At 35.9% G+C, this 16,919-nt stretch overlaps 1 protein-coding gene across 1 annotated transcript; it reads right to left on the reverse strand.

Moving 5' to 3' along the window:
- Positions 1-580: 580 nt before the first annotated feature.
- LOC129927807 (uncharacterized) lies at positions 581-14,760 on the reverse strand. Its single transcript, XM_056039176.1, has 10 exons — positions 14,643-14,760; positions 12,716-12,806; positions 11,058-11,141; positions 9,969-10,052; positions 8,465-8,551; positions 6,889-6,963; positions 4,383-4,454; positions 2,157-2,221; positions 1,704-1,728; positions 581-814 (listed from the first exon to the last, which is right to left on the reverse strand). Exons 1-10 carry the CDS (start codon positions 14,691-14,693, stop codon positions 729-731), a joined length of 720 nt encoding a protein of 239 aa, XP_055895151.1. The 5' UTR covers positions 14,694-14,760; the 3' UTR covers positions 581-728.
- Positions 14,761-16,919: the final 2,159 nt, after the last annotated feature.

Raw genomic sequence — 16,919 nt, forward strand, 5'->3', positions numbered from 1 at the left:
CAGTGAAGAGTGTTGTTGTTTTTTAATTTCGGGATTTGTTGAAAAATGTATTCTGCAACAACGGAGTTATGGTCTGCAGCAAATATTTTTGAATAACCATGATAAAAGACAAAACAACAACAACAAAGAAGAACCAGTAAAAAAACATGTATAGGCTATTATCCTACAAGAATGATACATTTACTAAGGGTGCCCTCTGTATCCTCTGGCAGTATGATAGTGTTTAAATTCGTCACCCATACTTTTTTCCATTGACGATTTAAATTGACGATCGTTTCATAATTTTTTTGGCAATAATGTTATTTGAGTAATGTCCCTTACCATTACCAATACTTATGTAAATCTATATCCACAATGGTACAAATACACTTGTTACAGCACACAAGAAACAAAAATAAAATTCCGATTAAAAAAAAATTCAATTTTACATTGGACTTTGGCAACCCCCGGCAAATGGTCATTCGACCCCCAAAGGGGTCGCGACCGACAGGCTGAGAACCCCTGCCCTACAAATACATAAAAAAAGGAAAACAAAAACTTTATAAAAACAACACTGAACGAAAATATCAGAACAACATAATTTTTTAACGAATTATTTTAAATATTTATTGAATTAAATAATTAAAGGCATGTTAGGTTTTAAAAGAATAAGATTGTTGTTGTTGTTTCATCATGGTTTTTATCATTTATTTGAATTTTTTTAATATGAGATCCTTAAGGTCCAGCTTTTATCCTCTCCACGTGTAGCTCAATGAGGCTCCAGCGCTAAAGCCTCCTCCTGAGCTGTACCCAGCGCTCACACCCGCTCTCCATTCTGCAGGCATAAATAAATCGAGATTAGAAGTGCCTCAAAAATGCATCAAAGCATGGTCTAATAGAGCCAGTAACTTAAATCTTGGCTTAATAAAGCTACCTTAAATCTTGGCCTAATAGAGCCACCTTAAATTTTGGCCTAATAGAGCCACCTTAAATCTTGGCCTAATAGAGCCACCTTAAACCTTGGCCTAATAGAGCCACCTTAAACCTTGGCCTAATAGAGCCACCTTAAATCTTGGCCTAATAGAGCCCCCTTAAATGTTGGCCTAATAGAGCCACCTTAAACCTTGGCCTAATAGAGCCACCTTAAACCTTGGCCTAATAGAGCCACCTTAAATCTTGGCCTAATAGAGCCACCTTAAATCTTGGCCTAATAGAGCCACCTTAAATCTTGGCCTAATAGAGCCACCTTAAACCTTCGCCTAATAGAGCCACCTTAAATCTTGGCCTAATAGAGCCCCCTTAAACCTTGGCCTAATAGAGCCACCTTAAACCTTGGCCTAATAGAGCCCCCTTAAACCTTGGCCTAATAGAGCCCCCTTAAACCTTGGCCTAATAGAGCCACCTTAAATCTTGGCCTAATAGAGCCACCTTAAACCTTGGCCTAATAGAGCCACCTTAAATCTTGGCCTAATAGAGCCCCCTTAAATCTTGGACTTATAGAGCCGCCGAACACCAAGAGTGTATCGGTGGAAATCACAAAGTAAACCACTGTATCGAATCTTATATAATAAGTATTGGTTAGGGATAAAGTTGATAGCTATTTGCAAATTATTCACAATAGATGATATTATTGAAGTAATATTTTAAGAAGTATAGTTCATTAGAATAATCAGAAATATAAACATGCTGATATTATGTTTAATATAATAATGTAGTTAACATACGTCTCTTAGACACTACTGGACGACTCTGGGAAAACAAAAGTTTTATAACAATTGACACAGCGCTTCATATTTTTATAATATTTACCAATTAGTTTAATAAAATATTCAATACAATTCATTAAATTTCGTTTTGGCGAATATATATATATATATATATATATATATATATATATATATATATATATATATATATATATAGGCCTAAATATATAATACCGTATATTGTTTAATGTATGTAGAATTATTGTGAGTAAAAAGTATATTAGCCTTTTATTTATCAAAGTTGACATAAACATATATTGACTATTGACATATTGATATGAACATATATATATATATATATATAGAGAGAGAGAGAGAAAGATAGATAGATAGATAGATAGATAGATAGATAGATAGAGATAACAGTATGTGCTGATTTATTTATATATTTATATTAAACTTTGAACTTACAAATTTAGTACCAAAACGGGTACGAGTAGGCAAGACTCTTCTGCTTAGATCATCGTCATCGGTTCCTTAACAAAAAAAAAAACATACTTTATTAATTATGTATTCAATTATTACTATTTTAGTTATTTATATATATATTTACCATCTGCGCATGACTTAGTGTCTCATCATTATGAGTTAACAATATCACAAAATATATTTTAATAAAATTCCTAATTTCATATATTGATGTTTATACATTTAAGACTTTTTTGATTAATTATTAGAAAGTGTATTTCTTTAATTACTATATATATATATAGGGTGAACCAAAAGGTGGTCGACGTAACAGAGGTACCCCACGGAAACGCTTTCAAGAACAGTTTAGGCGCCAACTTGCCTTAGCTGACAATTGTCATAGAAGAGACCACCTGTTTGCATGCGGCCTCAGAACGAGACTGCTGGATTTCAATCGCAAAATATGTAGGTTACAGCTGGGGCTGCGTTGCCACGGGAAATATTGCATACCACATTAATCTTCGGACTCGAAGACAAGCCTTATATATATATATATATATATATATATATATATATATATATATATATATATATATATATATATATATATATATATATATATATATATATATATATATATATATGCTAAGATTAATCCCTTATAGCACTGTCCAGGTTTAAGTTTTGGCTGTCTCCGTACAGGGCAAACACACCCGCAAGCACAATTTGTATAGGTCAGAAGATTAGTTGTATCGAATGTGTTATTGCGCACCCTGCATTCATTGAGGATGTGCTCAACTGTCTAGTCTTCCATGTGGCAGTGTCGACATCTGGGATCGTGATGCTATTTGGTCGTAGCCAAATAGGTTCTATCGGACAGTGTCCAGTGTCCGGAAATGTGCATAAGTAGCCTGATTCCTTCTGCCTAGCTGCTATCATTAGTTCTTTCTGTTTGGGAGTTTCAGGAACTTCCAGACTTCCACTCTTGTGATACAATGATGACTCTCGCCTCTTTATGATCCAGGCTCTCTGCCAGCTGCACCACACGACACAACCAGCTCAAAGAAAAGAACTTGACAATTCAGGGCCAAAAAAAAACGTAACACTTTAATAAATCACAGTCAATACTTGACTGAATGTACAAATATTTCTCCATTAAGAACCGTACTACCGTATCGACTCTTGTGCCGCTGTATCAAGCTCCACTCCTTTCTTCGCTTTGTCGCGGGCTTGAACTGAGTTTAAAACTGTTCAGAACTGACTTCACACACTTGACTCGGGGTTGATCGCAGATCTAGTTCAAGACGTCATCTCATACTCGCCAGTTGTCTTGACTCTACTCACCAGCGAACCGTAAAGAATCACACCGCTGAACTGGGCTGAACTGAACCAAACCAAGCCGTGTAGGGAACGGTCCTGTCTGTGACACCTTCGCTCTTTATATAGGTGCCCCGCTGGTCATTCAGACACCGACGGTACGGCACTAGACCAATTTGGTTGATCTTATGACTACATTTGACGTGACTGGTCTAAGTAGTGTTCACATTAGATGTTCCATGGAACTTCGCCATCATCTCGGTTTACCGTTGTCACTCTTCTTTAACTCTTTCTCTCCGTAATTATTTACCACATTTTGGTGGAATCAACGCTGGTATCGTCAGTTAGGAGAGAAAGAGTTAATGCTGGCTTGGGTGATTTAACCGAAGGAAATTTACGCACCTAATACTATTAACGTGTGCTTCAATCAAAACAATTTTTTTTTGTACATTTAAATTTTTGATTTACAAAAAGATATTAAAACGATTATTGCGAAAAAAACACAAATTTTTAGTAATTTTGAAATGTAACTGCTACATTTTTTTATTATTTAGTTTATTTGTTAAAGGTACACGGTAAGTAATAACAGTCTTTTTTTTTCATGTACTCTATTTGGAAGTATCGAAGTAATTAAATGTGACCTAGATCTTTGACTTTTATTTCTAGAGATATTTTCCCATACGCTATTTGGCATACAGTGTAATGCTCCTTCTTCCCTAGTGCTATTAGAGCATGGAATGGGTTGCCTGAGCCAGCCAGGAAAACCAGTGACTTGGCAGACTTTAACTCATCGGTTAACATGCATGACTAGATGCATGACGCGTAGGAAGTTATCATTTTTTTTTAAAGTAACGTCTGTATTATATAAGATAAGATAAGACAGTGTTAATGAAATGCATTTTATGCACTTACCAGTGACTTCCCATCTCTTGTTCAGACTGTTTCCATTGTTCGAGTCGTCCCTGTTGTAGGTGTAGATTGCCTCTGAAATACACCATCATAATGTTCACCTTATATCACCATCATAATGTACACCTTATATCACCATCATAATGTACACCTTATATCACCATCATAATGTTCACCTTATATCACCATCATAATGTACACCTTATATCACCATCATAATGCTCACCTTATATCACCATCATAATGTTCACCTTATATCAGGTAGTTTAATTGGATTGTGTTTGAGACGGGAAAATGAAGTCATTAATTTGGTGGTTCCTTTACTAAATTAGAATATATAGTATTTATGCAAAAATTAATCCCACGTTTAATTTTTTTTTCAGCAAGATGTACACATCCTGTAGGTTAAAAATTGTAAAATTTTTTCCCATCACAAAAAAATAAACAAGACCTGGTTGACATGTTATGTGGCTAGTAAAACGGCCGAACGGTTGGACTTTCCCATCGTATGCCAGGTATGAATTAACGTTTGGTGGACTCTGGGACGTCCTAAAATTCTGAAACTCAAACTCCAATTTTTCACAGGGATTACAACCGAAACTATTCCTTTTGGAAGACAATCTATCTTTATTGTATTTTGTAATATTTACTGTACAATTTCATGTCAAATTTCCTCAAGAATAATAACTATATATGTGTACAACTATTAATATATTATTGTATTTTTTCTATTACGTAATAAACGCGTGATTGTCTTAAAGGATGTGTAAACAGGATGTTTATTTACGCATTAGCTTTTATAGTTTTTTTTTGTGAAGATTCATTGGAGATAAAGACAAAAATCTTTTTTCGGTTTTGTAAATATTCTTTGAACTTTATGTTCAGTACTTTGGATATTTGTTACTGAAAGTTATATAATAGTGTATTTATAGTCTGTGATCAATTTTGTTTTTGTTTTTTTGGTTTGAAAATGAAAATGATATTGTTTTTTAATATACGTAGGATTTCTCTTTTTATTTCCATACATATAAATAAGTATCTCCAATATACAAGGTCGTCAGACATAAATTCTGAACAATACTGTTATAACCCTATACGCGACGCAAAAGGGTTCACTGTGTGTGATTAGCTAACATATGTGACACAAGCCAGTAATACAGTTTAGCGTGCTATATCGAAGGGCAAGGGACAGTACTGGCATTAACTTTGCACGTCAATAGCGCCCGTGTTATGGTCATATGATCATAAGCCTGCGCAGACCAGAGACAGTGTGTAAGAAAGCGGTAGATCAAGACCGGAGAGCGTTGAGACCGGGACTGTTAGTCGGCCATGAAGTCGGTCCTGGTGCAGTCCTCCACTGAAACGTACGAGTCCAGGAAGAGACGGTAGAGTTTATGAGTTTAGTACGGTGATATACAGTCTAACGTTGTAGTAGTTGATTGTGTTGTATTGGCTGTTTTATTTGACCCTTATTAAAGTACCAGATTATTTTGAGCCTTTTTGTCAAGTTCTTGATGCGTTGTGATGTGTTTAGCAGTGTTTACAGAAGGCCTGATTGGGAGAGAAACTTAACAATACATTCTAAAACATATATATCTCGCTAATAATTTGTTATCTACGTATTGGGTGTTTTTCTAAACTAATTTGTCCATAAAAATCTTTTGAGTGTATTGAATATAGTGGCTGCCTGGTTAAGCAGTATGTGCGCTTGATTGTCTTTCGGTCGTTCAAACCCTGCCCACTACCATCTTCCTTCGTCATGTGGGAGGTTTGTATTAGGAAGTGATTATCTTCAACTCTAAAGGAACTTCCAAAACAAGTAAAAAATTTTACACATTTGTTAGTGTCATTGCCCTGGGGACTTAACTGTTGTGTGCTGGTAGTTGGGTTTGATAATAAGATGACAAAACATAATATTTTAATAACTTTCGTTTTTTATAGGGAAAAATTGATAAATCTATTATTGTCATGATTAATATGCTGAAAGGCTAGACAAATCATGATCGTAAAAATTCTGCCTAAAATTCTTAGTCAATGGCAAGCAAAGGTTCGGATCAATAGACTCTGTGAGTATTGTTGGTGGGGGAGGGTGCGCACCACACGTTAGAAAGCTCATATGGCTCCAATGTCTAATGATGCTGGGCACCTATGATCTATAAGTTCGATAAATGCAGATCAAAGCCAATCATCTACACATTCAAATGATCATAAGTCATGGATTACATTAATTAAGTTAAATCAGGGGTTCTCAACCTGTGGATCGCGACCCCCTTGGGGGTCGATTGACGATTTGCCAGGGGTCGCCAAAGACCATTGAAAAAATGGATTGTTATTGTCTATTCTTCTATTGCTGTGTGTGTGTGTGTGTGGGGGGTCGCGGCTAAGTGGGGGATTGTAAAAGAAGGGTCGCCGAGCATAAAAGGTTGAGAACCGCTGAGTTAAATAGATGGAAGCAACTGGTGATATATTTAAACAGAGTAAACGCCTACAAAATAATGCTGTATCTTACCGGCTGTAAGAACAATTCCTTTTATAGCCCCAGCTGTGTATTGAACTGCTGCCACTAGAGTGTTGATCAAAGTCTCTGTGAATGAAATAAAACTCGATTTTAACCCTTACCAGTCTTTAATACTTTTTGAAGGAGCTGGCAGCCAGGTCTGAATTAAATTCGAGCTGATTCATTTAGTATTTTATAAGAAAGCAAATAAATCAAATAAAACATAATAGTTATTTATGACAAATGAAAACAGTTGTAAACGAAATGCCTGAATGTTTATTTTTGAAATTGTATTTGTGTAGGATACTTTTTGAAGCACTCACGCGGGTGCAATCCAGTATGACGTAACTGACCAACTGAAAGTAAGTTTCACAGTAATATAGCCTACTGTCTTACACCCACCTCCAGATGTTTTTTCTCACTGCAGCCTTAGTCTTTCTGCTTGGAAAGTTAGCTATGAAATGCTGTCTTTTGTTTAGTCTCTGGTTGGATCCCCCCCCTTTCCAACTCCCCCCCCCCTTCAACCCCCCCCCCTCCAATAAATGTGATTTAGAGATATTTAAAGACCGCATCACAAACCAAGAGAGACAGGTTTGCAGCAAAGATTGGACACCATGATAACCTGCTAACTATCGTAAAAAAGACCTTCCTTCAGGGAACAGTACCAGGAAAAAAAAAAGAAGAGGCAGACATAGAAAGGGAAGACAATATAAAAGAATGGACGGGCCTGTCATTGAAAGAGGTGCTAACTAAGGCAAAAGACAGAGAGGAATGGAGAAACACGGTCGACAAATCTTACGTGGTGCCCCAATGGTCCAACAGACTAAGGGATAGATTAAGGTAAAAGGTAAACTATCAAATAGGCCTATATTTTGATCCGAAAACGAGATTTGTTTTTTAGTCAAGTGCATCTACGGACATGCTGTTCCAAGTCAGGGTTTATGAGTTTACACTAAAATCAAAATCTAAAAATACAACAATGCTCAAGTCTTTCTGTATTTGGCGTATGGGAACTCAATCATGGGTAGAGCGAAATTTTATCGTTGTGTGGTCAACAGGGAGTATCTTAATTCTCGCATAGAGAAGGGGACTTCAAGTATATAAGACCATGCGATCTATAAGGCAGATGATGTAAAGTTTATCTATTTCTGTGGCCTACGACTAACGAGAGCGTCATGTGGCCAGCACTTTTGCCCAACTAATGCCAGATACCCATTAGAGCTGGATGGACTTAGAGGCGCCCAAAGATACTGAAATTAAAAATATCAGTCTTCCCAGGATTTGAACCCATCACCCCTGTTCGGAAGCAAAGCGCTTTACATATCAGCCACCAGGTATATACATTAATACTTAAAGTAATAATTATGTCGGGAAAATGATTAGTCTGCGGTTTATATGTCTGCCGGTGATCAAACCCCTTGTCGCTTATGCTCAACAGCCCAGTACACTGACATTTTGGCAGATTGCAACATTTGCCACACCTTGAAAAAAATTGATAAAATAATATATTCTTAAAAATAGCAGGTAATTCTAAGCCATTAATATTGGAACACAAATCTAGTTTAAATGTAAATGCCCAGTTTCTTACCGTTGTCTGCTTCCTTCAGCCTTCTGGACAGCTCGTTAAGAGTGTACAGTCCAGCGCTGACCTTTCGACCTTCTTGAACTAAGGGATCTGGATATGAAATAATTAGCATTGAATTGTTGAAAAAACTATCACTGACTGCACAATAAGTATTTTAAAAGAAATACACATCAAAATCTTTGTCCGTCAAATGGAAAGTAACGTAAGCAAATTGCATGTGTTTTAATTACATTTAAAATTTAAATTTGAAAATTAATATTTTTTTCAAAGCCGAAAAATAGTAATGAGAAGGTATAATTCGTGTTTTTCTGACACCATCATTTAAAATTAAAGATTGAAATTTATAGTATGAAATGAAAATTTGTCTACTCCATGTTCATGGAATATGAAATTGCCCAAGCATTGTCCAAGCTCTTGTGGAGCATCATCAGAGAATGCTGACCATGTCCTTAGAAAATGCGTACTATATCAAGAGGCCCGAAAAAGACTCTGGCCCCTAAACCCTCCTATACGTAGAACTGCCTGATCTGGAGATCACTTCAGTTCATTCAGTTCAGTTCATTTCAGATATAGGGTTTAGGATTACTTGCCTGAGCACTCCAACTTGAAAAATGAGAAAGAAGAAGAAGAAGTCCAAGCATTATACACACCGAGGATAAGATTGTCTCAGTTTCCTGTTTCATATGCAGAAACGTGCAATTTATCCAGCTTTGTGTACACAGAGTATATGATTGACCCAGCTTTTGTGTACACAGAGAATGTATTTGACCCAGCTTTGTGTACAAAGAGAATGTCATTGACCCAGCTTTGCGTATGCAGATAATGTCATTGACCCAGATTTGTGTGCAAAGAGAATGTCATTGACCCAGCTTTGTGTACAAAGATAATGTCATTGATCCAGCTTTGCGTACGCAGATAATGTAATTGACCCAGCTTTGCATACACAGATAATGTCATTGAACCAGCTTTGCGTAAGCAGATAATGTCATTGACCCAGCTTTGCGTACGCAGAGAATGTCATTGACCCATCTTTGTGTACAGAGAGAATGTCATTGACCCATCTTTGTGTACACAGAGAATTTCATTGGCCCAGCTTTGTGTACACAGAAAATGTCATGGACCCAGCTTTGTGTACACAGAGAATGTCATTGACTCAGCTTTGTGTACACAGAGAATGTCATGGACCCAGCTTTGTGTACACAGAGAATGTCATTGACCCAGCTTTGTGTACACAGAGAATGTCATGGACCTAGCTTTGTGTACACAAAGAATGTCACTGACCCAGCTTTGTGTACACAGAGAATGTCATTGACCCATCATTGTGTACAGAGAGAATGTCATCGACCCATCTTTGTGTACACATAGAATTTCATTGGCCCAGCTTTGTGTACACAGAAAATTTCATGGACCCAGCTTTGTGTACACAGGAACATGAGGTTGCGTAATTTTGATAAGACAATTTAGCTACTAATTTGGCAATACGTCTATAAACTCATAACTTGCTTACCTTCTAGAAACGTTGATAAAACAATTCCTTGATTGTATTTGGATGTGACCTCAGCCAATAGATTTACTATGTCTTGTTTCTCCACTGTAGGGAAAAAAAATGAAATAGTATTACATTATCTACAGATCTAACATTATCATAATGATTATCATAATTAGTAGGATATGACATAACATGACTCCAAAGAAAATTACGTTTCTTAAATATATAAAGACGCCAGAAAGCCACAACTTTTATTAGATCAAAACAAGAGAAAGAAGAATTACCCAAACGACAAGATTACCAAGAATTTTTTTTTTTTTCAATAAAAACTCAAAGGCGGACATTAATTGAACATTTTTTCGTGTTTGCTAATAACGTTAGATAGAAAGACACGTTTATATGTACCGATTGTACTACCGATATTGACCAAGGTCACACACTATTAGGTGTGATCAGTATAGCTTAGATATTACATTGTTTTGCTAAAAAATAGTTGTTGCTGTAGGACCGCTATTGTACTCGGGTTTTACGGAGGTAAGTTTCTTACTTCCCTTACCCTCTCCTGCCTCTTACAGTTGGCAAACCTAAAAGATAACAAACTTATAAGGTATTAATAAAAAATTTTTTTGTCTTACTTATAGTACATGATATCATACTATGCACTTATGCTAAATGCTATATTTAAGTGTTTTTCGTTTGTATAAGAAAGGGCTTACATATTTCATCTTTAAAAAATGGCCTAATATCAAATAGTAAAAAATCAACTGTTGCAACAAAACTTTTCAAGGTAGAATATATCCTAAAATACTTGATAACCTTTCTGTTTACATAATCATTATGTGACGGACTACATAAAACTCGTTGCGCCTTTCACCTTTACTTTTTTATCACTTTCTTTTTTATTCCTTATTTATCCCTTTTTAATCACCTTTATCCCTTTTTTAAAATCAATTTTTATATCACTTTTTTATCCCTTTTTATCCCTTTTTTATCACTTTCTTATCATTTATTTATTACTTATTTATCAATTATTTATTACTTTTTTATCACTTTTAACTAGCTAGATGCGTCAGCGAACATAACTATTACCGTATTAACTTGCTTTACCTTTGGCACCTTTTTCATTCAAATATTCATCCGCCTTATTTCTAATGTCATCCATTGCTGCTTCAAGTTCGGAAGCTTTAATTCCTGTTATAACAGAATGAAAAAAAAAGAAACAAAATGTTATGTTACATGTCTATCTTCATTAGATTATAGTACTTTAATCACAATAATAATGATCTTTAATTGTGTATCCCCGCTGGTTATTTTTTTATGCACCCAAATCAATACAGCAGTGAGAAAATATTTAGATCTAATCGCAAAATAAAATGAATTATAGTTGCTGCTTGTTTTGTTATGTTATTTCTGAAAAACATATTATTAATAATTTGTACATAAATATCTATCCTCCGTTAAGTGCTACTTATTGCGTGAACAATTTTAGAGAAAAAATATTTGTTCTGACCTTATTAAAAAGCTATATTTAAAAAAAAAAGAAGTCTAGGAATCATTCGCAAAGGATATTAAATAAATGTTACAGAACTAAAACCAACAAGGTTACAAAGACAGTTTGTGTGGAACCACAAACTCAATATCGGCCTCGGAAGTGGTCCACCCAGGAAGGTAAAAATGCAGGTTTCAATATTTTCAAAATAATATCATAATGAAATTCTATCGAAGGCAAATGACAGAGAAGAATGGAGAAAGAAGGTTGACAGATATTGTGTCCATCAGACCAAGGGATAGGTAAAAGTGACGGGGAAGTTTGCTAAAAAACCTGGCCTAACTCATGTAATGATTATCTTATTGATCTAATTGATTTGTAAAGGGTCAATCTCTTAATAATAAATCTGTGCGATTAGAAAAATTATCAAAGACTATTTTGGTTAAACGCATTTTTATGCTTTGTCCCTACGCTATGATACTGGCATTTGTCTGGACGAGTTGGGAAAGGAAAGAAAGACGTAGTTGTCTCCGTGAATGTTAGCGTGATCGCTTTTTTAATGTATTAAAAAAAAACGTTGTACGACTTCAAGTTGAACTCAGGGTTCAAATCTCCTCAAGGGGACTAATTCAACTTACACCACCACATCTGTCAAGTAAGATTTATTTCAACTGTCGATATCAAACAAAATAATAATTTCCAATATTATATTAACTAATTGCTTAATTTTATTTTTGTATGAATTCTCGAGCTGTCAAGTACAGAAAATAATTGTGCAAAATTTAAACTTCATCCGAGATTGGGTGTGAAAGAAATAACATGTATAAACATTTTACCAGACAGACGTTGGTTGATAAAAGATTTGTTTAAAAAAAAGTGTTGTAACTTCATGAGAAACTGCTTGCATAATGCATTTTAAAATACAACGGTTTACTTTAAGAAGATAAAAGTGTCATTTGCACAAAAGTTTTGAAATATCGAAAATATTTTGCTTATGAAGTTTCAATATTATTTCTATTTTTTGCGATCTTAATGGGATGGACGGACGGACCGATATATAACACAAAAATAAAATCGGCTTTTTTCGCATGGGTGAATGCTGAAAATTATATAAGCAATTAAACAAAATACATTTTTGCGAGGCAAATAAACATGGAAATGTAATCAAAAATAAGTTTAAACACGATACCCATGGTATCCCACGTCAAATGGAAAGTACGCTGGTAAAATATCATTTTACTTAGAACAATGTCAAACCTCTCATATTGATACATACCCTCCCTGGCCTTAGAAGTCGTCACGTCAATGGCTTGATATATAGATGTAACATCGTTTGGTGCAGGAGTTACATCTTGCCCATAAATTCCCTAAAATGTAGAGGAGAAAGTAGAAATCGTTAAGGTGTGCTATGAAGCAGTTCATTTAAATCCGTTTGAACCGTTTTAGGACAATCTAGAACGCGGCAAGGATGCATTCCTCTCCGCTCTTTATTAATCATATTTCTGCAGCATATTATGTTGGAAACTCTGTAAGTATTTACACATACAGTTCCCGACACTTGCGCTGGGTAGGGCACGTATCCCGTATGGGAGACGAACGTGTGCCAAAGGCAGTCTTTTTTGGTGAGCTAAAAGGTGGTCGACGTAACACGGAAACGCTTCAAAGACCAGCTTAGGCGTCGACTTTCCTTGGCTGACATAGAAGAGAGTACCTGGTTGCATGCGGCCTCAGAACGAGACAGCTGGAGGTCACTCACGAAGGCCGCGGGATACACATTTGAGACCAAAAGAAAATCTGCTGCCGAAGACAAACGCAGATGGCGAAAAGAAAATCTAAATTGACCACCAGCGGACAATGGTTATGCTTGCGCTGCATGTGGCAAAATATGTAGGTCACAGCTGGCCCACGGGAAATACTGCAATCCTCACTAATTTTCGGACTCGAAGACAAGCCAGATTATTATTATTATTATAAAATAATGCAATAATACTTCACATTCATGTTTTATTTCAAATACAAAATTACATAGGTGTAGACCGGGCGGTCGTTGAATATCAGCTGCATGTATTCATGTATGATACCTCGTGAAGTTATGAAAACTTCTTAGCTTATTTTATCTTTTATAATATAGACGTTACTTCAAAAAAGAAGATGATTACCTCTTTTTTCTATTTTATAACTTAGAAAACACTGCTTCTATTGAAGAAATTGACAAATCTCTATAGTATTCTGTTTCAGGTTTAATCAAACTTGAAAGTGTAGGCCTCTGCTTTTGCGTTGCCAGACACTGACATAGCCATCCCTCTTTCTTTCTCCTTTGTTTCTTTCCCAATCCAGCCCCTAAAACTTCTACAGTTTTGCTGATTATTTGCAGAAGATCACTGTAGCTGATGAAATGCGTGTTTTGGACTCTAGTCTTCTACCCAGAAGAAAGGTTGAAAATAATAGAGAGTAGAATAATTGAGAATCGGACCAGCTCACATCCCAACTAAAAGAAAAAGGACGCCTATTTTAAGCCTATCTCGACATGACCAACGTATAATTTTTCGACTCAGAACCGGACACAACAGAATGAGGACAACATATGTTCCGGAAGCTTAAAGTCGGGACGAGCCAAACCTGCCCTTGTGGAGCATCACCAGAGAATGCTGACCATGTCCTTCAAAGCTGCATACTATATCAAGAGGCCCGAACTAGACTCTGGCTCCAAAACATTCCTATAGAACAAAAAACCATACGGAGAACTGCTTGTTCTGGAGACCACTGCGCAGTTCATCTCAGAAAGAAGATTACTGACCTTAACCCTCCGACATGTAAAATGAGAACGAAGAAGAAGAAGAAGCTGTTTATAAAGGTTTACACTTTTCTTATGACAGTTTTAGTTGTCCTTTCGGTCAATATAGCAAAATACACTTAACATTGGACTTAAAGAGCTGAATCTTTGTCACTTGAGGTCGAGATTCTTTCTTAGCAAAATATTTGCTTAGTATACATGACTCCTTTGAATGTTTTATACTGACAATAGTTCAGATATATCAATATCGGACGTGAAGAATACCTTAAGAAAAACATTAATAAGATATATCTGTAAAGAAAAGAGTGTTAAATTCATAAATAAAAAAAAAAAAAATACTACATTTAATGAGAGGAATTTATTTTTGTTATCAAAGTTTAATTCTGAAAATAAAAAGATTTTTTTTTACCACGATTCCGAGGGCACAAACCAAAACTCCATAAACGACTGAGTTCATCATGGTAGGTTACTAACCAAGAGATAATGTTGATTGCCCACTATCAAGGTCTTAAATAGTAACATAGGTGTTACATCCAATTAAGCCATAGTGTTATAAGTCATTTTATTTCTGGTTTTGAGGTGTAATTGCAGTAAACCAATAAATTTTATGGTATTGAGTCTAAAAATGATTTTCTAAAAAAAAAAATATCTACTGAAACAATAATCAAACATTTTATAAATGTACCATAAAATTGTCGATTAAAAAATTATTTTACAGTTTACAAAAGAAACAAAAAAAGGACTTGTGCAATTTAAAATTTTGTGAAGATTCCTATGTTGTGTTTTAAGAAATCAAATATATTTAAAACCAAAAAAATAACTTGTGGTGGTCATCATGCAAGTCTCTAGCGCAGTGATTCCAAAATAAGTCTATATAGACCCCCGGGGTCTACGAAGACTTCCAAGGGGTCCACAAAAGTGAAAAAATAAATTGGGGGTCTTTGAGATGTCCACGGGGGTCTATGAAAATAAATTTCATTTAAGCAGGTCATGACTTTAATGTTTACATACCATTAACGTAACTCTTTCATACATTAATATATGATTTGTTCCTTGGTTAATCCTTTAAATATGTATACTGCTATTCGAATGAAAAATTGTTGTATATAATTTCAACACTTATTTCAATAACTTAATTTTGTCTACATGCAACCAATGTTTAACAAAAAGAATGTAGACTGTACAGCGTTGATTATTTAAAATTGGGATTAATTCCTTCCTTGTCAAACAAGCGGTTGCCTAAGTGCCCTTTTATGACAATATGAAACTAATTACGCAGCAGGATCATTTGAGACAATACCACCCTGACAAAATACATGCATATCTGAAAAACTTTCGAACACTCAAAGATAAAGTTCTGAATAGATCCACAAAATCTCTCTCAGACATCATATAGATTATTACACATAATGGTTTGGGAGCGTCTTACAAGATCTTTTTACTTATAGCGAAATACGGAAAACACTTTAGGTAAAACATTGATTTTACAAACTGTTCTAGTTGTAAAAACTGTAGTACACAAACCTACATCTGATATTAGGGGCGAAAAGACCAGATTAGACACAATGGTGACCTGTCTGATCACTTCCAAATAGAAAATGGCATGAAGCAGGGCTGTGTTCTTGCTCCTACTCTATTCGCTATCTTCTTTGGCGTAATGCTGGGTCAAACGAGGCAGCGATTGCACGATGAAATCAATATCAGTTTTCGTTCGGACGGCAATATGTTCAATCTTCGACGTCCACTATCCCATACAAAAACAAAAGAGATGGTCATAGCGGAGCTTCTTTATCTCTGTGGCGATGATTGCGCCCTGCTCCTGCTGGCTCACAATTTACATGATCTCCAAAACGCGGTCAACGAATTTTGCATACGCTGCTGCCTCTTTCAGTTTATCTATAAACCTCGGGAGGAGTCGGCACATATCAAAAACCCATGGGTATCCCACGCGCGCCGCTTTTTTTTTTCTTTTTAAAGTTTCCAAAATACCCCTCCCTTTTCCAAAGTTTTTAAAAGATAATGGAATAATTAGAATTTAAATAAAATATTTAAGTAATTTTGTTATTATTATTAAACCAAAAATAGATGTACAAATTGCAAAAATTCGGTCATAAGTGAGGTTCAAGTTCGGTTCGTTGGGTTCCATTTCGGTTCGTTTCCCATCTCTAGCTGACATAGAAGAGAGCACCTGGTTGCATGAGGCATCGGAACGAGACAGATGGAGGTCACTCACAAAGGCCGCGGGATGCGCATTTGAGACCAAAAGAAAATCCGCTGCCGAGGACAGACGCAGACGGCGAAAAGACCAATTGCAGACAATGGTTCTGCCTGCCTAGTGTGTGACAAAATATGTAGGCCACAGCTGGTGCTGCGTAGCCACAGAAAATACTGCATTCCTCACTAATCTTCGGACTCGAAGGCAAGCCTTATTATTACATCTGGGTTCCCGGTCACTTCATCCCCGGTCACTTCATCCCCGGTCACTTCATCCCCGGTCATTTCATCCCCGGTCACTTCATCCCCGGTCACTTCATCCCCGGTCATTTCATCCCCTGGTCATTTCATCCCCTGGTCACTTCATCCCCCGGTCACTTCATCCCCCGGTCATTTCATCCCCAATTAAATATTTTATATATAAATATGATTATGTAGAATGCTTTCTTTTTTACATTTTATGACATATTAC

The sequence above is a fragment of the Biomphalaria glabrata genome, chromosome 8 (genome assembly GCF_947242115.1).
Source record: "Biomphalaria glabrata chromosome 8, xgBioGlab47.1, whole genome shotgun sequence".
Taxonomy (NCBI): Eukaryota; Metazoa; Mollusca; class Gastropoda; family Planorbidae; genus Biomphalaria; species Biomphalaria glabrata.

Excerpts from the sequence above, each read along its gene's own strand:
- LOC129927807 (XM_056039176.1), bottom strand. The coding sequence starts at position 14,693 with ATGATGAACTCAGTCGTTTATGGAGTTTTGGTTTGTGCCCTCGGAATC. Across the intron at positions 6,964-8,464 it reads GCTGAAGGAAGCAGACAACG|AGACTTTGATCAACACTCTA; the intron begins GTAAGAAACTGG and ends TTTCATTCACAG. Across the intron at positions 815-1,703 it reads TCCAGTAGTGTCTAAGAGAC|AATGGAGAGCGGGTGTGAGC; the intron begins GTATGTTAACTA and ends TTATGCCTGCAG.